We start from the raw sequence: 24342 nt of genomic DNA, 5'->3' as shown, positions 1-24342 counted from the left end.
TGCGAGTGGCACAGGTGGGCACTGTGTCCACGGCCTCGCGTGCCTGTGGCCCTGCCTGTGAGTGGCGGGAGGGGAGGTGGACCAGCCGGTCCCTAGAGGCTCTTTGCCCCGATCTTCCCTTTGGGAGGTGCCTTGCCTGGCTTACGGGACCTTGATTTATAAACCACCTGTTGGTAGTGAAGAGGAGCGGAAGCCGGCAGGCCCCCCACCTGCCCACCGGCCTTGCCCCCACCCCCACCCCCTTGGCAATTAGAGGCGTTCAAACCTTGCCTGCTGGCATGGCTCAGTGGTAGAGCGTCGACCTATGAACCAGGAGGTCACGGTTTGATTCCTGGTCAGGCCACATGCCTGGGTTTCGGGCTCAATCCCCAGTGTGGGGTGTGCAGGAGGCAGCTGATCAGTGATTCTCTCATCATTGATGTTTCTATCTTCCTCTCCCCCTCCCTCTCCCTTCCTCTCTGAAATCAATTATAAATGTGTGTGTGTGTGTGTGTGTGTGTGTGTGTGTGTGTGTGTGTGTAGAAAAATAGGCAACAGATAATAACACAAGAGGTGCATGGATGTGACAAAAGCCATGATGGAGCACACGCATGCTGGGAGTTTGGACCGTTACAAACCAAGTGTCCTGGACTCTGGGGACAGCCAGGTCCAGAGCTGCCTGGGTTCTGAAGGATGACCAGCCTGGGAACGGGTTTGGGGGGAGGAGCCACCTGTGCCCTGAGGAGTCTTCCGGGAGGGCACACGGCGCCCATCAGGGACTCTGGAGCCTGTCGGCCCAGCCCTCCCCTCCCTGCTCTCCTGACGCCGGCCGGGCCCCTGTCCGCAGGTTGTCCTGGAACCTGCTTGGGGACGAGGCGGCTGCCGAGCTGGCCCAGGTCCTGCCTCGGATGCAGCGGCTGAAGAGTGTGGAGTAAGAGGGGCCCATCCTGGGAAGCCGGGGGGCGGGCGGGCCAGAGGGGGCCATGGATCAGGCCTCTGCCTCCAGGAAGCCCTCCTTCCTAGCCCTAGCCTAACCCTAACCCCTAGACCAGTGATGGCGAACCTATGACACGCGTGTCAGAGGTGACACGCACACTCATTTTTTTGGTTGATTTTTCTTTGTTAAATGGCATTTAAAAATATAAAATAAATATCAAAAATATAAGTCTTTGTTTTACTATGGTTGCAAAGATCAAAAAATTTCTATATGTGACACGGCACCAGAGTTAAGTTAGGGTTTTTCAAAACGCTGACACGCCGAGCTCTAAAGGTTCGCCATCACTGTGCTAGACCCTAAGCCCTAATCCCTTAACCCTTAAACCTTACCCTCACCCTCACCTTTGACCCCTGACCATCACCACCTGACCTTTAGACTTTGACCCTTGGCCTTTGACCCCTGACCCTTGACTCTAACACTTGACAGCCCTAACCTTAGACCCTAGTCCCTTGATGCTAGACCTTGACCCCTGACCCCTGACCTTTGCCCCCCATCCATTGATCTTTGACCTTGACCCCCTGAATTTTGACCGGTGACCCTGACATTTGACCTGTGATCCATGGCCTTTGACTCATGACCTTTGACACCTGACCTTTGACCATAACCCTCAACAGCCCTAACAACCATAACCTTAACCCTAGTCCCTTGACCTAGATCCTTAACCATTGACCCTGGACCCCTGACCTTTGACTCTTGACCCCTCATCTTTGACCATTGACCTTTGACCCTTGACCGTCTGTCTCTCCCCTTCCTCTGCTGCGCCTCGGGAAGTCTGGAGAAGAATCGGATCACAGCGGACGGAGCCTGGCTCCTGGCTGAAGGGCTGGCGCGGGGCTCTGGCATCCAAGTCATCCGGTAACGGGCGTGCTGGGGCCAGGACGGTGGCGGGAGGCCTCACCGACCCTCCAGTGTAAGGGGACCCGGCTGGGGATGGTCAGGGAGGCTTGGCCACTCCACCAGGAAGCTGGCCGCAAGTAACCGTCAGGTTCCATCTCTGCCGTCCCCACTTGTGCGACTGCATCAGTGATTCGACCTCCCCCGGCCTCCCCCCCCACCCCCCCCCACCCCCCGTCTATACGCTGGGGCTATGACCGCATTCGCCGCGGAGCTGCCGGGGGCCGGATGGTGGATAAGGCACTGAGCACAGCTCTGGCTCATGGCCAGCACTCGCTGTGGGGGCTTAAACCAGAGGCACCGCGCCCGGGTGTGTAGGCTGTGCCCTGCGCAGGGGGCCTCGCCTCTCAGGCACCATGCACCCCGCGGGCACGCTAGACGGCTGGCAGACAACAGTGAGGCGTTCTGTCCTACGAAACCTCTAGGTCGTGAGCATTTCAGACGATGCAGGTAAAGTGCCTTTAGGAAGGGAGCTTGAACCTAGCCAGTCGGGCTCCGTGGACAGAGCCTCAGCCTGAGGGCTGAAGGGTCCCAGGTTCCATTCCGGTCCAGGGCACGCACCTGGGTTGCAAGATTGACCCCTGGCCCTGGTCAGGGCACGTGCGGGAGGCAACCAGCCGATGTGTCTCTCTCCTGTACATGTGTACATGTTCCTCCCTCGGTCTCTCCCCCTCCCTTCCCTTCTCTAAAAGCCAATGGAAAGATGCCCTCGGGTGAGGATTAACAACAGAAAGGGGAGCTTTCCCTTGCTCGGCGGGTGTCACATGAGCCGGGATCACGGAGTGGAAGTCGGGGTGGGGGTGGCGAGCGCCTTCTCCCTGGGGCCTGCGGGTCTAACACCTGCCTCTGCCGGGCGTCTCTGGACACAGCTCCCCCTGCGGCCTCGCTCTCCCGTCGGCGGGTGGGGCGGAGGGCAGAGAGGAGAGGACGGGGCTGAGTGCCCGTGTCTGTGTCCCGCAGGCTCTGGAACAACCACGTCCCCCCAGACGCGGCCCAGCGTCTGCAGAGCCAGGAGCCCCGGCTGGACTTTGCCTTCTTCCCCAACGAGCAGCAGGCCCCTCGGGGGACTTGATGGCCCCTCACACCCTGTGGATCCAGCCCAGTGATGCCAACGTGCGCCCGCCCGGACGGAGGCTCAGGAAGAGCCTCAGCGGGCGCCCCGGTCCCTGCCCCAGGAGGGCGGGCCACGCGTGTCCTGCTACAGTCTTCAGGGAGGCCTTTGTGAGAAGCAGGGGCCTCGCGTGGCCAACCGACCACCTTGCATCACACGTGACATGCATGACCGGGAGGGACGTGTGGCCTAATGAGGGTGTCGTGATGTGATGCATGACACAGGAGGTCACACGCGGCAGAGTTCCACGTGACATTGCATGGAACCTGCAGGGTGGCCTGTGGGTCAGTGGTCAGGGGTCCTAGCCCCACACATGATAGGACACATGATTGGTGGTTCGTCGAAGACACATGACCAATGTCCATGTCATAGGACACGTGGCTGGCCCGATGCCCGCAGGCTGGTCCAAGAGCTAATTTATTACTTTTACAAACCAGGTGTGTATTTATAGATTGCACTTCCAGAGCAGCTAAGCCACGGCCTGTCTTCCACTCGGGACTGGGGCGAGGGGCGTGTCTGGGCACTGACCGGCCCCGTGAACCAAGCCAGGATGAGCCTCAGTTCCCCCATCAGTAAACTGGTGACCCGTCCCCTTAAGTGCTGACCTGCGCGGACTGTGGGCCCAGGTCCAGGCGGAGCCAGCTTGACCTGTGGATGGAGGGGTCCCAGTGTCCGGTGTGAGGGACAAAGCCAGGTCTGAGCTAATGATGCAAGGCCGTGGGGTCCAGCCACTACCTCAGCGGGACCCGGTGGGCTCCCAGGGGCCGCATGTGCTACACAGCGTTCCTGTTACTCCCAAGAGGGCGCCAGGATGGCCCTGCTACCCTCGAAGCCACGTGTGACCAATAAATGTGATGGCTCCCCAGCCTCTAGTCTGAGTCGGTTGTGTCCCAGCGCCTCCCCGAAGTCAGAGTGGCTCAGCCCCTGCCCCGGGGCCCGGAGAGCAGAGTGGCCCACGGGGACGAGCCCTGGCCCGGGAGTCAGGGGTCAAGTCTGTGCTCTGTCTGCATGTGGTCATACGATCGTGGGCAAGTCGCCTCCTCTCGCCAGACCTCACCTGCCCCGCGAGGGTGTTAAAGAAGCTCCACGTGTCAGCAACCTTCTTTGTTTGGCTTGCATTCTATTTAAACTCTTTTCTGAATTCATTGCCAATATGTAGAGTCGGGAACTTGTATATCAAAATGCAGACTTTCAACTTGTCTTAGGGGCTAGTCCAGCATTCTCAGCAAAGGAGAGAGCGAGAGAGGAAAATTGGTTGCCTCCCGCACGTGCCCCAACAGGGGTGGGGGTGGGGTGATAGTGAAGTGATGGTGGAGGTCTAACCTGCAACTCAGGTATGTGCCCTGGACCGGGAATTGAACCCATGACCTTCTGGTGCGCAGGGCGGTGCTCTAACCACTGAGCACTCCTGCCAGGGCTGGTGTGCCCTTTAGATGTGGCACATATCCCCCCGTTCTCTGCCGTCCCATCCACTCTCCAATGATCCTCCCTCCCGTTCGCTGCTTGTCTGGTTCTTGTTAGAGCCTGGAAACTTCTGGCTTAGAGGGTTTCCACAGGCAGGTGGGTACATTAGAAACATGTCTTTGAAAGTCGGACGGGCATCGAATGGACTATGGTGTGACCCCGAAGCCGGGGCTATTTCTGTACAGAAGTTAGTAATAGTCCCTGACCCCCGGGACCTTGGGAGGGGTCAGGGAAGCAAGGTATGCAAAGTCCCTAGTATGAAGAGGTAGCTTACATGCTAGTCGCATCCCCCTTTTAGGGTTCAATAACATGTGAGAGGAATGAAATGATAGGGAACAGCACCCCCTCCCGGTCACCTGTGGATCTCAGAGGAGCCTTTCTCAAAAGCGGCAACGCATTGTGAAAAGCTGGCAGGGAAAGTGCAGTTACGGCTGAGCACCACTGGAGGGCAGGCTGGCCCAGGTTTCTGAGATCACTTCTTTCCCATTTAGACCCAGAAGGGAGTTGAATGCGGGGACTGCCCCCAGCCTGGTAGTGGCTCACCTGGAGGCTCAGCCCTGATCTTTGCCACCCTCCACATTGTCCTTGCCCCCCCGCTGAGTGTGAGGAGAAAGTCCTCTGGCCGAGTGCCAAACACCCACACCCTGTGCAGCGACACCCTAATGGGGTCAGGGTCAGGGCACACCAGGCACCAGGTGAGGGCACCAGCCTAGTCATGGGAAACGGGCTGGGCAGATCAAGATCCAAGAAGTTTACCTGGAAACTTTGAGCCCAAAATTCCATCTCCCCTTCCCGGGAAATGATGCCAAGGTGACCGTGGGCCCTCAGGGTGCACCTTCTGCCAAGGGAGTTGTGCTGCCTCCAGTGCTTGCCCGAGACCGGAGGGTGAGCCCCTCAAAGCCTGCCCATGCCGTGCCCAGCCGGCGTGGCTCAGTGGTTGAGCATGGACCTACGAACCAGGAGGTCACGGTTTGATTCCCAGTCAGGGCACATGCCCGGATTACGGGCTGCATCCCCAGTGTGGGGCGTGCCGGAGGCAGCCAATCAGTGACTCTCTCATCATCATTGATGTTTTTCTCCTCCCCCCCTCCCTTCCTCTCTGAAATCAATCAAAATCTTATTTATATATTTAATTTTATTTTTTATCTGTATTGTTGAAAGTATTACACAGGTCCTCCTCCCCCCCCCCCCCCCATTAATCGCCTCCAGCCCGCTCCCATTCCCCCCACCCAGGCAATGAAAAAATATATATTTTTAAAAAGCCTGCCGATGCCTTGACGGGAAGTCCTGGCTGAAGAGGGAACAGCACCAGCGGGAGCGCCAGGCCAGGGGAAAGGCACGGGCAGCACCCGGAGCTCAGGGGCAGCTCTTCACCTGTTGCTCATGCGTTTTACTTTCCCCTCTCCTTTCCCTTCCATCCCCGCCCAGGCTCTCAGCTCCGGGACCCTTTCAGCAGCCGCCCGGAGAAGTCCCAGTGTTGTCAGCCTCGGGCCGGCGGGCTCTCCCCTCGTCCATTTTATTAAGAACCTGCCTCTCTTGCCGCCTGCCTGCTTGGAGGGCTGGACTCTTTCTTTTCCTTTGTTGCTTAAAATATATCTTTATTGATTTCAGAGAGGAAGGGAGAGGGAGAGAGAGAGAGAGAAACATCAATGATGAGAGGGAATCCTTGATCGGCTGCCTCCTGCACGCCCCCTGCTGGGGATCCAGCATGTAACCCTGGCATGTGCCCTGACTGGGAATCGAACCGTGACCTCCTGGCTCATACCTTTGTGACTTTTCTCCCCTACTCCTCCCCCCGCCCCCAGCCCTCACCCCAGTTTTACCGAGATATAATCAACACACACCCTGTAAGTTTAGGGAACAACATGGTTGTGTTGTAGGCAGCAGGAAGGTGTCTGACCAGTGGGGTCAGACCAAACCTGGGTTCAGCAACCTGGGTACTTGGGCTCTGGCTAGGAGAGAATTCAAAGTCTAGACCCAACCTGTAAGAGAACATCTGTTGGGTAAGTTACAAGGTAGAAGAAGTAATTCCTGGAGGAAATGGGCTTGGCAAACAGGTTCCAGCGGTAAAGGAAGGGCCCTTGGAGCTTGGGGGCCAGGAAGCGAATGGTAAGGTGCCGAGGAGGGCGAGGGGAGGGGGAAGGGAAAGGAGGGAGGGAGAGGGAAGGGTGTGCTCCCTGGAGGGAGAACACATGGCTCCTCCATCCTAAGGGTCTTAAGGGCTGGGATTTTAGGGGCGGACCCAGGGGGAGGCCTCGATAGAACATTCAGCAGCTGGCCAGGTGGGCCCATTCAGGGCGGTGGTCTCCACTGATTGGTTGGCCGGCACCAGGGCAGCTGGGCCTGAGGTCAGCCCTGGCTGCTTTTGTTGTTTATCTGAGCCCGGAGCTGAAAACCAACTGAGGCCTAGATGTTATCTCCAGGAAGGAACGGTCAGGGGGTCCCAACCGAGATTGCAAGGTCAGAGATATGCAAGGGGAGGAAAGGACCCCGGGTGCGAGGTCCCCCTACATTTGTCCTTTGCTTTCTGCCCTACTGACCTCTGCGCCTGGCCCATCGTCCTGGCTCTGCTCATGTCTGTCTAACTGCCCACAGCATCCCCCCCGCAAGGATCCTGGCTCTGAAATCTCTCCGAGAAAAGGGGCATCGGGGTCTTTTGTAGCCGCTTCCTGCTGAAAGGGGGGGCATTTTATTTCAGAGCCAAGAGATCCTTGCTCTCTGTCGGAGGGACGGTGGGGCCTGGGCATGGAAGGGGGTGGCGGTGGCGTCTAGAGGTGGTCTTCCCTCGGTCCGAGTAGGCTTGCAACCTGGTAGAGACCAGCTGTGTTATAAATCTTAGTGTTACTGGGGAGTCGATTTACACTTTGGGGAGGAGATTCTCCTGCCCGAGGATTGATTGGCAGCACCAGGGCAGGGGTCGTTATTTGATGCAGCTGGTCCTAGGTCAGCCCTGGCTGGTTTGGTTGCTTACCTGGGACTGGAACTAAAAGACAACTGAGGCTTAGATGTTATCTCTGGGCCTTTCCATCTGGGTGACCTTCTGGACCTGGCCCATCGTCCTGGCTCTGCTCGCGTGTGTCTAACTGCCTATAGCGGTTTGACGTCCGTGCATTGTGCAATGATTCTCACAAGAAGTTTAGTTGACATGTTGTCGGCAGCGGGAGGCCTCAATGGAACATTCAGCAGTTTTCCAGGTGAGTCCTTTCAGGGTGGTGGCCTCTGCTGACTGACTGGCCAGCACCAGGGCCTGCGGTCAGCCCTGGCTGGTGTTGTTGCTTCTAGGGGCCCGGAGCTGAAATACAGTGCAGCCTAGATGTTATCTCCAGGGACGAACGGTCAGGGGGTCCCAAACTCATGACCAGTGATGTGCTAGGGGAGGAAAGGTCACCTTAGGGTCAAGGTCCCGTCTCACATTTGCCCTTAGCTTCCTGCCCTGGTGACTCTTTTTTTAAAAATATATTTTATTGATTTTTTACAGAGAGGAAGGGAGAGGGATAGAGAGTTAGAAACATCGATCAGCTGCCTCCTGCACACCCCCTACTGGGGATGAGCCCACAACCAAGGTCCATGCCCTTGACCGGAATCGAACCTGGGACCCTTCAGTCCGCAGGCTGACGCTCTATCCACTGAGCCAAACCGGTTAGGGCCCTGGTGACCTTCTGTACATGTCCTTGCTCTGCTTATATCTGTCCAACTGCCTACAACAGACATCCATCATCTCACATAGACACAGAAATAAAAGGAAACATGTTTTTTTCCTTGAGATGAAAAGTCTTAGGATCTACTCTCTTAGCTTTCAAACGTTGAGGCTCTTACTCCCACACATGCAGCCCCAGCTTCTCATCTGTACAGTGAGGAGATGAGCAAAATGAGAAAGGGCACAAGGACCCACTTTCTCCAGCTCAAAGCCGACCTTCCGGTTCACCCTGCGCTCCCTCGGGGAGGGTCTGACTCCTGTCGCCTGCCTCACCTGGTTATAGTTGTGTAGTGCTTCAACCGTCTGTGGTTTCCTCTAGTCTCGACCCTTCCCCACAATCTCAGCAACAATCTCCCCGTTTCACAGATGAGCCCGGAGAGGAGCCAGACCTGCCCAAGGTCACACAGCCACTATTCAGTGGAGCTCAGGTTCCAACCCTGGAGGGAGAAGGAAAGGAGGATGTTGGGGTGGTCCAGGCTGGGGATTGAACTGGTTTGTGGGTCTGTGTGATCAGAGAGCAGGGTGCTGGGCAAGGTGGGAGGGCTGTGCACCCTTCCAGGCCCTGCTTCTGCCCCAGCCCCAGCCCCACCGCTGAATGGCTAAGGCCAGGCCTCCGGGTGGCGGCCCCAGCCACAGCTGGACACACCCTTGGGACACATCCGGAGCTTCCTGGAAAAGACCTCGCAGTGGCCGGTTTGGTAAAGCTCTTCCCAGGGCTGGGCTGAGCTGAGGAAGTTTCCGGGCCAGGTCCTGCTCGCATCCCCGCCCCCACCCATGCGTCTCCCAGCCCTGGGAGCTGGAGTCCTTCCTCACGTGGCCCTTGGCAGCCACGCCTTGTTCCTTATCCCACACGGGCAGAGCCCGGCCTGGCTGCCCAGGAGCCGACCTCTGCCCCAGGCGAGAAAGTCACAGCAGAGGAGCCTTCAGAAGAGAACCAAGGCCCAGTGGGGTCCCCAGGTCCAGTCACTGGATTGGGACCGTCAGTCTCCTGGACCCCCCAGTCCACCACCCTACCCCCCGTCCCCAACACAGATCTCCAGGGCCAGGCTGGGGCTGACCGGGTCGGTGTTCCAGCTGACAATTCCAGCTGTGGTCCCAGCTGATAGCAGCCCCGACGGCCAGACGTGTGAGAAAACCTCCCAGAGAGCTCCAGCCCCTGTCATCTTCTGGCGTCAGCCGTGCGAGCAAACCTGAACCAGAACTGCCCTCGCAGAGCCCAGGCGGCCTCCGGAGCCGTGAGAGATGCTTGGGTTCGGGGTGATGTGTGATAAATACCGTGTCGCCCTCCATCCTTCCCCCTCCCCCACACCCGCAGCGCACTGAAGTGTGTGTACAGGCAGCCCTGTTATCCTGGCCTGTTTGTCCGGACAGCCTGGAACGTGGACACAAATACCCAGATGGCAGGTGCTTCACACAAAACACACACACACACACACACGCACGCACGCACGCACGCACGCACGCACGCACACACACACATACGCCCGGAGATAGGCCTAGTTAGGGAAATTCAGGCCGCCCGCCCGCTTCTGCAGAGAGGCCTCCACCAGGGTCAGGAGAGACTGCCTCCGACCTCTGGCCGTAGCGGCCTGGTGTCGTGTGTGAAGAGAGGACGGTGTAAATCCACTCTCCTGGGCACTTGGACTTAAGCCACTGACCTCCGGGCTCTCCTGACCCCCGACATTTGTTCGCACAGCTTTATTGAGATGTGACTCCCAGGCGGTAGCAGGCACCCCTTGAAAGTATCCAAGTCAATGGTCTCGAGAATACCTCCATTTTTGTGCAACCGCCACTAGGATCAGATTTTAGAACATTTTTAATCATCCCCCAAGAAACCTCAGACCAGCAGCAATCGCTCCCCACGCTCCCCGCCAGCTCCAGGCGACCGCTTGTCCGCTTTCCGTCTCTGTGGACGGGTCTAGGGCGGGCATTTCAGACGTGGAATCATGCGTCTGTGGTCTTCTGTGACTGGCTTCTTTCACTTACGTCTTCAGAGTGCATCCATATGGCGTGGACATCAGACCTGTCTGTGGCTGAGTCACGCTCCATGGATGGCTGGGCCGCCGATGTTTAGCCCTTCCTTGGTTGGTGGGCATTTGAGTCGTGTCCGCGTTTTGGCTATTCTGAATCCTGCTGCAATGAACGTTCACGGACAAGCGTTTGTGTGGCCACATGTCTTCATTTCCCTCGGGTAGATGTCTAGGAGCGGAATTGCTGTAACCTCTGGCCTTTATTCTCTGTCCCCTTGGCCAGGGATGGTCTTGCCCCTGGGCAGGCCCAACTACCTCATCCCCGGGTCTCCTAGAGGGAGCCTCACTGACCCCATAGCTGAGGGGGTCTTCTGTGCCACCCCACCTCCAACCTTTGCACTTTTCACCTGGTAATATGATTGCCTGGGTCATAGGGCTTGCCCCTGGGGTGGGAGGGGTTAGGAGGGCAGGTGAGCGACTTGAGGGGAGGGACTCTGCTTGGGTTCACCATTGTCCATCTCCCTGACTGGCCTTCCTGCTTTGCAGCAAGGAGAGGAGAGGGGTTCAATCAGGTAGGGCTTCCTGGAGGAGGTGGGGCTGGAGCTGGGGTCTCTAGGTTGGTTGGCTCGGTTACTGGGCTGAGGGCTTTGAGGCCTTTGGGTGGAAGAGAGATGAGGAGAGCTTGGAGAAAGGGGGGGTGGATGGGGAGCAGGCAGGCGGAGAGCGAAGCCAGCCCAGAGCCCCAGGGCTTTTCAGTGGCCGCCCCTCTAAGGCAGCAAAGGCCAGTGGCTCGGATGTGAAGGAAGGTTGCAGGCTGCGGGTGAGACTCCAGGTTAACCCTCACCTGCCTGAAATGCAGACCCACAACCCCAGCGCCGCAAGTGAACTCTCAGGGCCTCGAGGGCCTCGGGGCCACGGGCTGTGGACCTGGCCTTGAGGTCTGGGGACAGCTTCTCCCCCCAGGATCCGGTGCAATGAGGCTCGGTCGTCTGAGACAATGAATGGGGGGTGGGCACATCAACCCCGCTGAGTGGCGGGCAGCGTGAACGCCCCGCATTCTTAAATGGACGCCTCGTTTCTGAAATGAAGGCCTTCCCAAAAGGGGTTTTCAGCGCCAGGGTCTCCGGGACCCGCCTCCTGGCCCCCTCCTGACGGACGAGCTCCGGGCACCGTTCAAACGGCGTCTGTCTGCTTGGTCGGAGGAATACGTGTCCTCTTCCCAGTCTCCGGAGGCAAGAAAATGCCCAGCTCTTTTACTATCGGAAAGAAAAGAAAACACTGCGGTCCCCGTGCTGCCCCGAGGCCAGCCCTGCGGTGTCCCCCCACCCCCACCCCCACCCCGAGGGCGCGGCGCGGAGCCCTTCAGCCCTGGGGCTCGAGGCCGCAGGCGGCGCCCTGAGCGCACGCCGTTCCGAACTCGGGGCGCCCGCGGCCTCGGGAGGGTGCCGAGCAGCGGCGTTCGGGTCCGCGGAGCCCCAGCCAGGCGCCATCGGACCCCGGATTCCCAGCCAGGCGCCATCGGACCCCGGATTCCGGCCTCGAACCTTCGGGCCCCGCGGCGCGGAGAGCCCCGAGGGCCAGGGCGCGCCCACCGCGGGCGGGGAGCCGCGGGCGGCGGGCGGGACAGTGTCCCCGCCACGCCCGTTGGGAGCGCTCACCCTCCAGGAAGCGCCCGCCTCGCCTCCCCGCTTCCCTCCCCACACCCGCCCCTCGGCCGGGGGCGGAGCCCGAGCCACGGCTGTCGCCCGCCCGGCCCCGGGGAAGGACCGGACCCCGAGCGGCGGGAGCGCACGGAGCTGGCCACGGCCGCGCGGGCAGCGCCCTGAGCCGTCCGGCGCCCGCGGGCCCGGCCGAGCAGCGGAGCCGGCGATGCCCCGGCGCCCGGGAGCGCGGGCAGCGGCGGCCGCGCAGTGAGGGCGGCGGCGCCCCGGGACCCGCGGTGAGTGGGGCCGGGCGGGCGGGGCGGGCGGGGCGGGCGGGGCGCCCCGGCCAGAGCTCAAGTTCGGCCTTGGGGCTCGGCTTCGGGCGGGTGGGGAGGAAGCTGGGTTCCGCCTCGGGGGCCGGCGGTGCCCCGAGCCCCGCCACCGCGCGCACCCGGACTCCGGCTCTGGGGTGACTCAGCTCCGACCCGGCCACTCGGGGGCGCTCCGGCTTCACCCGCTCCGCCGAGGGCAGGGGGCGGCCTGGGGGGCGGGGCCCGGCGGGGGCCGGAGGTGGGGTGCGCCCTCGGGGGTCAGAGCCCCGCCGTTTTAGGGACCCTCCTAACCTTCCCGAGGGGCCTGGGGGCGTCCATCAGTGGAGACCCCGTTGCCGTCGCCGAAGACTTGAGGTCGGGCTGGCTCTTGCCTGGCACGGGCCCCTCTTCTCACCCTCGTACCCTGCCCCCAACACCCCCACCCACCCGCACCCCAGGGAGCTGCCCGAGAGCCAGTTCCCAGCCCCGAAGGGGGAGCGGAGAGGGAGTGGAGCTGACAGCTTCCTAGAAGTCGAGTGTGTTTGCAAACTAGTTTTTTCGCCAAAGCTGTCTGACACCTGTGTGTTGGGGGGGGGACGGAGAAATGCTCTTTCTTCCTTCCTGTTACCCGCTCCCATGGCAGCGCTGCCGCCGAACACAGAGGAGTCTTCCCCCTTCCCTCTCTTCCCAGCCAGCCTCCAGCCGCCACCTCCCACCCCATTCCCCAGCCCCGCTTTGGGGAAGGGTCTGCGTCCAGGGAGGGTGTGACTTGCCCAGGGTCTCAGGTGGCCCTGGAACCCAGGGCTCTGGTAGCCATTTGGGGTTCCTCTTGCTGCCTGTGACACCCCCTGCCCCCCCCCCCCCAGCCCTGTTATGTATTGGGGGTAGTGACAAGGGCAGAGATCTGAGAGGCCTTTTGTTTTATCTGTACTTAGTCTTTTTTTAAAATATGTTTTTATTGATTTCAGAGAGGAAGGGAGAGGGAGAGAGTTAGAAACATCTATAATGAGAGAGAATCATGGATCCAGCTACCTCCAGCTCCTGCAGGCCCCCTGCTGGGTATTGAGCCGGCAGCCCGGGCATGTGCCCTGACGGGGAATGGAATCGTGACCTCCTGGCTTATAGGTTGATGCTCAACCACTGAGCCACCACGGCTGGGCATGCACTTAGCTTAGTTTTTGCTTGCCTAGGGTTGTGGGCTGTCACGGGTGGAGGGGGGCTTTTTCTGGTTCTTGGGGCACCCACAACTTCAGTCACTGGGGGGAGGAGCTGTAACCTTCCAGGCTGCAGCCTGTGTGGCCAGCCCTGCTGGGTAGCTTTGGGAGACCTGGGTCTGAACACGCACCCAGCAGTGCTGCCCCCCACGCAGACCCTCCTCCCCTCCGAGTCCCGGTCCTCATCTGTGAAATGGGCACACGGTCCAGGCCTGCGCCGGGAGGCTGGAGCCAACAGGACGCGGAGGCTTCATTGCAGTCCCTCTGGCACTGGCCCAGTGACCCCGTGAGCCTGTCACCGCCCCCGGTGGGCAGGCAACATACTGGCCGGAGCGGGAGGGGTCACCCAGGCAAATTTCTTCGTGCAAAGAACCTGGGGCTAAGACTGTGGACACAGGGTCCTTCTCAGCCGCTGCCACTTCCTGTCTGTGTGCCTTGGGCTGGGGGGCGGGTTGCCATCTGTAAAATGAAGCAGAGTATGACAGTCAGTTTACAGGGCTGCTGGGAGCCGGAACCAGGGGCACGGGGGGGCAGGTGTCCTGCAAAGTGGGGTGCGCTTCATGAAGCCGGTGTCTCTGGTGGGGTTTCAAGGGAACTCAGGGTCAGAGCCCAGCTGGTGTGGCTCAATGGTTGAGCGTCGACCCAGGAACCAAGAGGTCACCAGTTGGATTCCCGGCCAGGGCACCTGCCCCGTGGCGGGCGTGCAGGAAGCAGCCAATCAATGAATGATGCTCCCCTCTCATCGGCGTTTCTATCTCTCGTCTCTCTCCCTTCCCCTCTCTCTAAAAATCAACTTAAAATATTTAAAACGAAACAAAACTCAGGGTCATAAGAAGAGGGTCTGGGGAGAGCGTCAGTTTCTATGCCCGTAAAGTCATGAGAACAATACTCTACCGGGAGGTGCGAGGATGGAATTCGATGGCACGGGCGGGGCTCATAGGCCGGCGCTGGGACTGGTCCACCATGAGCTAGCGCTCAGTAACCATTGGCCGCCGGTGTCGTATTCATGGGGATGTTAGTGCGCCCGAGGTGGGTAACTGACTGCATTTGGGATTCCTTCTGGGGTTTTCTCCGCTCCTCCCTCGCCCACCTCCTCCCTGGAGTGAGGCACTTCGGGATCCAGATGTTCGACTTGGGGCTGTGCCAGGGGCAGAGGCAGAGTGGGAAGGTGCCACCATGGGGAGATGCCCAGAGATGCCCACGGGGAGGGGGTGGGGTCGTTCAGTCGAGGGCTCCCATTTCCCCTCCTCGGGGCGGCCTCTCTGGGCTGAAAGGAGTGAGCACATCGAAGAGCAAAGAGCGTCCTCTGAGAATTCCCTCCCTCCTGCAGAGCAGGGAGCGTTGTTGTCGCCAGGTAAGGTCCCCTACTGAGAGGCCCCAGGGTCCCATCTGCCTGATGCAGGTCTCCCTGGGGTCTCCTCCCTCCCCTACAGGGGCTGCCGAGTCAGGGGCAATCTTTTCAGGAGTCCAGCCCCCCACTCCTGCGCAGCCCCCTGCTGGACACAGGGAGGGGGGGTCTTGGGAGCTGGGGAGCAGCCACTGGAGATGGTGGCGATCTTGTCCCACCCTCACTGTCCAGGAGGGAGAATACAGGGTCCCCAGAGGAGTCGGGCTTCTTCCTGCATTTCCATTGTTCCCGAGGACTGAGTCAGGGTCCGAGGTGCCTCCTGGCTCTCAGCCCGCTGTCCTGTGCCCTCCCTGGCCACCCGCCTGCGCTCCCGGTGGCCTCGAGTGTGCTGTTCTGTACCCCGGAGGGCTTCTCCCCTGGCCCTGGCCACACTTTCCTCCAGGGTCCGGCATGAGACCAGCCCTCACTCACGGCCACATCAACTTGCTTCCTTTTTCTGGGGATTCGCCGGCTCTACCATCATCTGATTTGTTCGTTTGGGTGTCAGGGTGTCAGCTCCATGAGTGGCGAGGGCCGGGTCTGGCTGGTTCAGGGCCTTGTCCTGCTCTGAGATAGGTGCCTGGCAGATGTAAACCGAGTGACCGGTTCTGTCCCTCCTTGTACCTCCGGTCAAATGGGCTGGGAGGTCGGGTGACGGAGCGTGGCAGAATCATGAGTTTGCCCTTTTGGGTCTCTGGAGGGATGCCCATCTCACCATGCTGAGCGCTGGGGGACCGTCAGAGGGCGTGGACTCACCGATGGAGAAGGGACAAGTGCTGGCCACGGGGGATCAGGGAACGGTGTGTGTCTGGAAGAAGGTGGGGTCCTCCTGGCACTGACTCGGGGCTGGTGGCTGCTGCCCTGGGTGGGGTATCACCTGTCGTACCTGGGGGACGGAGATGTCCGGGGAGAATCACCCTGTGTGACCAAGTCTCTTAACCTCTCTGACCTCAGTTTCTTTTCTTTTAAAAAAAAATATATTTTTTTTTATTTCAGAGAGGAAGGGAGTGGGGGAGAGAGATAGAAACACAATAATGAGAGAGAATCATTGATCAACTGCACGTCCCCTATTGGGGATCGAGCCCGAAACTCGGGCATGTGCCCTGACCGGGAATCGAAACCCTGACCACATCAACTTGCTTCAACCACTGGGCCACGCCGGCCGGGCTGACCTCAGTTTCTTCCACTAGAAGATGGGGCTCTTGAGGCAGGAGTGCTCCCCACTGCTTCCTTCCCGGGCTCTGCAGCAGCTGTGAGAGGGCTTGTGAACGGGAGAGGGCAGTGCACAGGTGCTCCCATTCCTCTCCCACCTGTGGCTGTGGGGCCCGCATAGTACGGGCATTGGCTATCACTCATCAAATAATCGCAGCTTCTCTGGGCCGGGGACTGTGCTGAGGGTGCAACCACGGAGCTCCGCGTGGAGTGTGGAGACAGGGCAGACAAGCAGATGACAGGCAGGAGGCAAGCTGCCGCTGGGGGAAATGCCATGAGGAGAACGAAGGGGAGTGAAGTCACTGCGATGGGCAGGGGTGCCTGAGGGTCAGGGGGGCCTCTTGAGGGGGAGACAGTGATATTGAAGCTGGGACGTTCAGCTTGGCATTGGCCTCTCCTTCGTGGCTGTATCTCAGCTCACTTGCTGCCCAGCAGCGGATATGAGTGAATGAATGAGTGAGTGAATGAATGAATGAGGGAGAGGAAACAGCACATGCAGAGGCCCTGGGATGGGAACATGCTCAGTGTGTCCCAGGACCCCATTCTCCCCACAGCCCAGCTCCGCCTCTTTCGGGGGCTCTTGGGCCTGGGGCCTGCCCGCTGTGCCCTGGCTGTCCCAGCACAGGACGGGTACTCAGCTCCCAGCAGGTGATGCTGTCCAGCCCCGCTCCTGCTGGGCCCCAGCAGGCTTTCTGAGTCACACCCGTGGCCCCTGGGAGGGGAGCAGTGTGCAGGGAAGGGCGCCAAGCTGCCTGGTGTCTGGTTTGCCTCGGACTAGTTGAGTGACGCTGCCAGAGCTGCCCTAACAAAGCACCGCCACCTGGAGGGTCTAAAACAACGGAGATGTCCTCTCTCGTGGTCTGGAGGCTAGAGGTCCAAAGTCAAGGTGTTGACAGAGCCGTGCTCCCTCGAGGCTCTAGGGGAAGGTCCTTCCTCGCTCTTCTGGTAGCGGCAGGCATCCCTTACCTGGTGGCCGCGTCACCCCACCCCCAGCCTCCTTCTCCCGGCTGCCTTCCCTCCGTGTCTCACGCCGTCCTTCCCTAAGGACGCCAGTCACATGGGATTATGGACACACCCTCCTCCAGGGTGACCTCATCTTAACCAGTTACATCTGCACTGCCCCCACTTCCAAATAGGACCACATTCTGAGGTCCTGGGGGTTAGGATCCCAACATATCCTTTCGTTGGGGCGGGGGTGGGGGGGAGACACAATTCAGCCCCTAATGGGCAGGTGTGGCATCACCTCTATGTGCCTCAGTTCTCTGACCTGTAAAATGGGGCGATACTCGCAGGGCCCATCTGCCGGGTTGCAGGGAGCCCGGAGCTGGAGAGCAGATGGCGGTGTCCTTGTGCAGAAGGACTTGCCAAGGAGGGCCTGGGGCCCGGGTGTGGGCCTCTTGCCTGGGGTGCAAGAGTGACCCCTGCTCACTGGGTGAGACGGGGCGGTGGGTGCTTTTCAGCGTAGCAGGGTGTTTGTGGGTGGCTGGCGTGAAAGCCAGCTCGCTGCCAGGAGCCATTAACAAAAGGCAGGAGATCCCATCTGCGGGGGATGCGAGCAGAGGCTGCGGGTTCGGGGAACGCGGCGGGGATTCAGGCACAGACGACTCTCAGGCCTCATTCACCCGGAGACGCGGGGCTGGAAGCCGGGGCCACCCCACCCCAAGGTCCCTGTGTTAGAGTCCCCAGGGCTGGAAGGAGCCCAAGCCCTTGACAGTCAGGGGACCAGGCACAGAGAGGGGAAGGGGCTTGCGGAGGGACTTGCGGGAGCTCTCACAGCGCTGGGAGCCCCTGTCCCCTAGGCCTCCCCATGGTAGTCCCCTGGGGGTGGGGGGCACCACAGGGTAGAGCCACAGGGCTGTGCCCCAGTCCCCGGTCTGAGGCTGCCCCAGAGCCCCCTTTGAATGAAGCCAGACTTTGGCCCATGGTCACAGTCACCATGCCCTCCATCCATTAGCTGGTCCACCCTCCGAGCCTGGCCAGGCCCGCCCCACCCCAAGGTCCCTGAAGTGCTCTCCGAACCCCAGAGCACATCCACGCCCTTCCCCGTGGTGTTTCCTGGGAAGCGGGAGGTGAAGGAGCCGAGGCTGCGAGGCTGGACGGGGAGGCTGTGGCAGAAGCAGGTCTGAACCCAGCGCCCCGGGGACCCCCACCCCCAGAGGCAGAGCTTGTGCTTAGAAGGGGGATCCAGAGAAGAGCCTCCTCCTGGGTGTGGTCTGGTGGAAGCCGGGGCCTCAGGGGGCATGGGGCCATCCCTGCCACAGCCTCCTCCCGTGCGTGCGGCTGTGTCTATATTTATCCCCATAATGGCCCGGCTGCCTGTCGGGATCTCGGTGTCTTCTGAGCAGCAGCCAGTGCCTCAGCGAAGGTGGAGCGGTGATTGGAGTCGAGATGCCGCCCCCCACCTTGATGAGAGCACCCGCCTGTTCTCTGGGGGCTGTGCCTGCCTGGCAGGAGCCAGCAGCATTAGGTACACGGGGAGGCCCAGGGAGTATGAGCAGCTTGGGGTGCACCCCTCCCCCAGAGACCCAGGGCTGTGGGAGGTTGGGGTGATGGGACTGTGGCTGGAAGGTGGGACCAGGTAAATGTTAAAACCTTTCAGCACAAGAGATTCCAAGAATCCATGATTCTGATCATTCCAAGATGCTTTGGTTCTTTCCCCTTCACTCTTCCTCACTCTTTTTAAATATATATATATATTATTGATTTTAGAGAGAAAGGGAGAGAGAGATAGAAACATCAGTTATGAGAGAGAATCATTGATTGGCTGCCTCCTGCACACCCCACATTGGGGATCGAGCCCACAACCCAGGCATGTGTCCTGACCGGGAATCGAACCATGACCTCCTGGTTCATAGGTTGACGCTCAACCACGGAGCCATACTGGCCGGGCATTCTTCCTCACTTTCAACAAACGTTTGTCTGGCTTCCATGCTCTGCCTCTGTGCTAGGAACAAGAGAGATGAAAATAAGATTCAGTCCCATCTTTAAGCTCAAGCGAGGGTGACTTTTCCTAAGCTGGTGTTCACAATATGGGGACGTCGTAAATGACTGGGGCTCAGGAGGGACTTTATAGGGGAGTCCCTGAGTTATTTTTAACATTTTATTCAAGTGCAACCTACAAAATCGAGCAGATTTCCCACAGGTACAACTCAATGTCCGTTCGTAAACCCCAAACACCTGTGTTAGCAGCACCCAGACCGAGAAACAGGCACCTGCCTTCACTGTGTGGTGGGCCTCCTCCGATCATTGGAAGGCCTTAAAAGCAAAGGCTGAGGTTTCGCCAAGAAAAAGGAATTCAGCGTCAATACTGCAACACAGAAACCTTGCCCAATTTCCGGGCTGCCTGGCCTGCCCTGCAGATTTCGGAGTCAAGACCACTATCTCAACAGTCCCCCGAATTCCCAACCTCCTGTCTGGCCCATAGATTTCCGCTTGCCAGGCCCCACGATCACCTGAGCCAATTCCTTAAACTATATTTCGAGCCCTAGCTGGTGTGGCTCAGTGGATAGAGCATCAGCCGGCGGACTGAAGGGTCCCAGGTTCGATTCCGGTCGAGGGCACATGCCTGGGTTGCGGGTTTGATCCCCAGTCAGTGGCAGGCAGGAGGGCAGCTGATCAATGATTCTCTCTCATCATTGATGTTTCTCTCTCTCTGTTCCTCTCCCTTCCTTTCTGAAATCAATAAAAATATATTTAAAGTATACATATATGCTTATTTAGATATCCTATCAGTTCTGTTTCCTCCGGAAAACCCTGCTGTCAGTCATTTGTCTTCCTGGATCTTCTCATCTGGGAAGTGGGGTGAAGGAGATACCTTAGATCTAGACTCATTCAAGACATGTTAAAACCCTGCCGGTTCAGTACATGCAGCCACCAGGACCCGTGGGACCGATATCTGGTTTATCGGGGCTCCGGCTGACAGAGTGTTACCGTCTAGGCCGGAGGCTGTGAACTCACAGGCCTGGGCTTTGGGTGCACTTAGCTCTCTGCAGGATCACCAGGCGCTTGTGGAGGCACTGGGAGATCCGTGCCAGTCTAGGGGCTCCGACTGAGCCCGTCTGGGCGGGGACCCTGAGGCTGCCCATCTGGGAGCTGCATTTGGAGCAGGGAGAGCCTAGGGCCACCCCGGGGCCTCTGCTGTCAGTGATTAGATCCCACTGAGCAGGACTTGTGGGGCGAGGACCCAGCAGCCCTGAGGGTGCTGGCGGCCACAGCCCAGGAGTGTAGCACCCTGGAGGGCTTGTGGGTGCGGGTCTGAGCCTCTTACTCCTTCCCTGCCCCTGCCCCACTGTGCATCACCTTGGCATCCCTGCCAGCTGAGAAGGGGAGCCCAGAGCCACATTTCTCAACCAGTTTAAACTCCTTGCCCCCATTACATAAACCATGCACTTCGCACATCTCCTGAGGTTTTGACCTGCCCCTCCCCCCGCCCATACATCAAGAATCACGGATAAGAACACACGTTATGTAGTGTTCTGAGGGCTGTGCCTCACTTAATCCTCACAATGCCCCAAGAAAGCACTCTCATTGTTCCTGTTTTACGGAGGGGAAACTTGCTTGAGGTCGTGCAGCAGGTGAGCAGAGCCTGGGCTGTCTGAGTCCAGAGTCCGTGTTCCTAACCTTTGCACGGTGCCAGCAGGTTCTGTCTGCAGAGCGGGGAGGCCAGTGTCTCTGGAACAGAGGGAGCAGCGAGGGGAAGGTGGCATGAGGTGGGGTCACGTCAGGTCGGGGGTTGGGGGGGAAGCCACTGGAAGGTTTCCAGGTAGATCTGTGGTAGCATCTGATTTGAATATTTAAAGATTCCCCCTGGCTCTGGTGTGGCAGAGAGTTGGGACTGTCATGGGCCAGTGCATGGCTGAGCGTGAGATGACGGGGCCTGGCTGGGCCAAGGCAGGGACATGGGAGATGAGGTTGCAGCTGGAGGTGGAATCGGCAGCAGCAGTGGGATAAGGGGGTGAAGGAGAGAGAGAGGTCAAGGGGATGGGTCCTGAGGTGGCTGGCTAAAACCAGAATATTCTGGACCTGTGGTTCAATGCTGTCCTTCTGCCTAAGATGTCCTCTGAGCTGGGGCCTGTGGACCCTGTGGGGGCCAACACCTGTGTCTTGCTTATTGCTGCTCGTTGCAGGGAGCGCAGGAATGTCCGTTGAGTGACTGAATGGGAATCCCTAAGCCCTGCCTTCTCTCTGCCTCAGTGAACCATCTGTAAAAGAGACTACTAATTTGTTTCCCTGCCTTCCAGCCGCTTCCCTGGGGGTCCAGTCACCCCGGAAGGCCTGTGCCCATCTGGGCCAGGAGTCAGCACCATCTGTGAGCAGGCCCTGGCTCCCCGTGCCCCCTTCCAGCCTGAAACCTCAAATTACCTGTGGGGTGGGTGCTGCACCCAGCAGCGTCTCCATCTCGCATGGCAGGCCCAGCCCTCCCTTAATGACACCTTGCCCGCCTGCCCTCTTTGCTGGAGTAGGAGGGGAGGGGGCCCAGCCAGCCTGAGCTGTGGTTTCTTTTTCCATTGCGTCAGGCCCCCGGGTCCCGCCTGCCCGCCTGCCCACCGCTGGGCTGGCGCAAAGGGGCCCACTCTGACCAGGCCCGCCCCAACTCTGGACATGATGTGCTCCCCGTTTCGGGGATCCAGAGGCTTCCAGGCAGAGGGTGAGTTGGGGCTGGGGGACCTGCCCCAAGCTGGGGGAGGAGCGCCCTGCCCACCCATCGCTGACTGGCTCAGCTCACTCGCTCACTCTGGGGCCTGGGAGCTGATCTAGGGAGTGGCAGTGGCTCAGGGAGCCCAGCCCAGCCAACCCTCCCTGTGACCTGCCCTCCTGCCTCTGCCCTCAGCCAGGCCCAGCCAGTGAGGGGCAGGAGGACAGGTGAGTGATGATGGTGACTTGGACCGGGTGTGGGGGGAGGGGAGAAGTGGCCCCAGAGTGTTCATACTAGAGTACACCTTTGCATGTGCTCTTCGGGGACATGTGTGTACGTGCCTATGTGACCATACACACGTGTATACATGTGCAAGGAAGTGCACGGACCTGAGTGTGTGTCCCTGGGACCCCTCAGGATGAAAACAGAGCTGTCTGACTTGGCAGCAGGGGGAACGGGGGCCCAGGTGGCATCTAGCATGCCAGGAAGGGGGCCTGTGAGGTGGAGAGGAGGTGGGGAGCTGGAATGCACCCCATCAGTGATGATGGGAGATGCAGGGGTATAGACAGGGTGACCCTAGAGAAACTGCTGACCTTGGGCACCCTGCGCCCCTCTTAGCCTTTCGCCTGGCTGACTCCCCAGCTCTGCCCAGCTGGGTCCCAGTGCCCCCACCCTGGTATATAGAAAGCCCAGCGTTGGTCTGGGCGTCTGGAGACCCTGCCCACATCCTGCCTCTGCTGTTTCCTGGCGCTGCCACCTCGGGCAGATGACTTCTGTTCTCTCTCGGCCTCAGTTTCCTCATCTGTAGAATGGGTGACTGTCATGCCCCACCCCCGCCTCTGGCATAAGCAGGCATTCTCTCAGCCACAAGGCAAGATGTCCATTTTGGACATGGCTCTCCCCCACCCTCCGGGGGTCATGCTCACCCCTCCCCCACTGGGCACGGCACCCAGCTGCTCGTAGTGAAAGGGAGTGCGGCTTCCAGCCTCTCCATGGAAACTAATTTTTACACGAGGAGAATAAATCCTGCCGGCAAATTGCAGCGCTGCCCTGCCGCTCCGGGCTCATGTGATGATAATGAGGTTCTATCCCAGTGATGGCAAACCTATGATGTGCCTGTCAGAGGTGACTCGCTAACTCATTTTTTTGGTTGATTTTTCTTTGTTAAATGGCATTTAAATATATAAAATAAATATCAAAAATATAAATCTTTGTTTTACTATGGTTGCAAAGATCAAAAAATTTCTATATGTGACACGGCACCAGAGTTAAGTTAGGGTTTTTCAAAATGCTGACACGCCGAGCTCAAAAGGTTCGCCATCACTGCTCTAGGGACAGACGGTAAGGGGAGGGGATGAGCTCCGGCTTTGTCCCTGTCCAGATCCTCTCATGCGGGCAGGCCTGGAGGCGCTGTCTGGAGGGGACCAGGGGCCTGGCGCCTGCCCCACACTTACCTGCAGACGGCCTGAGACTGCCCTGATGCCCCCAGAGGGGCTGGCACTCAGAGAGTGGCCTATGCCAGGGTAGGAGGGAGGGGGAGGGCCCAGCACTGCCGCTGTGGCTCCGTCCTCGCTGCCTGGATGCCAGCCACCTCCTCGCCAGCCTCCCTGCTGCCTCTGTTTAGCCTGACAGCCCTTTCTCCCCTCAGGGGCCAGAGGGAGCTTTTAAAAACAGAAAGCAGATCGTGTCACCTATCTGCTTAAACCCTTCCAGGCTTCCGTCAGGCTCAGAATAAAGCCCCAACTCCCTGCAGGGACTCCAGCCCGGAAGCCTGGCTGCTGTCCCCACTCTCTGAGCCAGATGGGAGCTCGAGGGCTGTGCCTGCAGGACCCCAGCGCTGGCACAGTGCTTGGACCGAGCAATGCTCAGTACACACTCCAGCGGGAGTGAGTGAGCCTCAGTGTCCTCCTCTGGGAAATGGGGCCATAATGGCCCCACAAGACCGAAGGGTTAGAGACTGCAGGTCGAAGTCAGGGCTCAGAGCACAGAAAGTCGGATTCGTCGTGGTCCCCAAGGGGACACCCTCCTCTCACCTGCCTCTCAGTTTCCTACTCAACAGCAAGGGGGCAAGATAGTAGTCAAGGAGTTGGAAGCTGGCCTTCGTCGGTAAGACAGGGGTCCTCAAACTTTTTAAACAGGGGGCCAGTTCACTGTCCCTCAGACCGTTGGAGGGCCGGACTATCATTAAAAAAAAAAAACTATGAACAAATTCCTATGCACACGGCACATGTCTTATTTTGAAGTAAAAAAACAAAACGGGGACAAAGACAATATTTGTATTTGCATGTGGCCCGCGGGCCGTAGTTTGAGGACCCCTGAGGTAAGAGTTACTCGTCCACAGGGTGATGGGCCTGTGTCAGCTAAACATGTACCAGTGGAAATAAGATCTGATCACAGGCGTGTCCAAGACTGTGTCCTGCTGTCTCGTGGGCAGATGGGGAAACTAACGCTCAGAGAGCCGAGGGCGTGTCCATAGGGCCCGAGACCTGTGGGACCAGAGCTCCCCGCCGCCCCTGAGGCGGGCTTCTCCGCCCTTGCTCCAAATGAACGCCTTGCACTTGGAGAGAAAGAGCTGCTAAAGCGAGCAATGCCAGTCATTAGCCTGACGGTGGGAGGGGCACATAAGACCCAGCGCATGGAATCTTGGGAAGTTGTGCACAATGAAAGGGTAAACTCTATGGTGAGGATACGGACCAACTCATGGAAGATCTGAGGGTTTATTTGTTCATGATTTATACACTCATGCCTTTTAAAAAAAAATTCTATTTGCCCTAGCTGGTTTGGCTCAGTGGATAGAGCGTGGGCCTGTGGAGTGAAGGGTCCTGCAC

General features: G+C 59.1%; 2 protein-coding genes across 2 annotated transcripts in view; both read left to right on the top strand.

Annotated features, from left to right (window-relative positions):
* Positions 1 to 3846, top strand: part of NLRC5 (NLR family CARD domain containing 5) — an 82592-nt gene extending 78746 nt beyond the window's left edge. Inside the window, exons 48-50 of the mRNA XM_059665450.1 lie at positions 827 to 910; positions 1748 to 1831; positions 2831 to 3846. Coding sequence (XP_059521433.1) covers positions 827 to 910; positions 1748 to 1831; positions 2831 to 2942 — 280 coding nt within the window. The 3' untranslated portion in view covers positions 2943 to 3846. The remainder of the gene's footprint in view (positions 1 to 826; positions 911 to 1747; positions 1832 to 2830) is intronic.
* Positions 3847 to 11874: 8028 nt separating this feature from the next.
* Positions 11875 to 24342, top strand: part of CPNE2 (copine 2) — a 38656-nt gene continuing 26188 nt past the window's right edge. The window contains exon 1 of the mRNA XM_059667971.1: positions 11875 to 12051. The gene's annotated coding sequence lies outside the window, so the exon portion shown is untranslated. The remainder of the gene's footprint in view (positions 12052 to 24342) is intronic.

Source organism: Myotis daubentonii, chromosome 15 (assembly GCF_963259705.1).
Source record: "Myotis daubentonii chromosome 15, mMyoDau2.1, whole genome shotgun sequence".
NCBI lineage: Eukaryota > Metazoa > Chordata > Mammalia > Chiroptera > Vespertilionidae > Myotis > Myotis daubentonii.
This window is presented reverse-complemented; position numbering and strand designations above follow the sequence as displayed.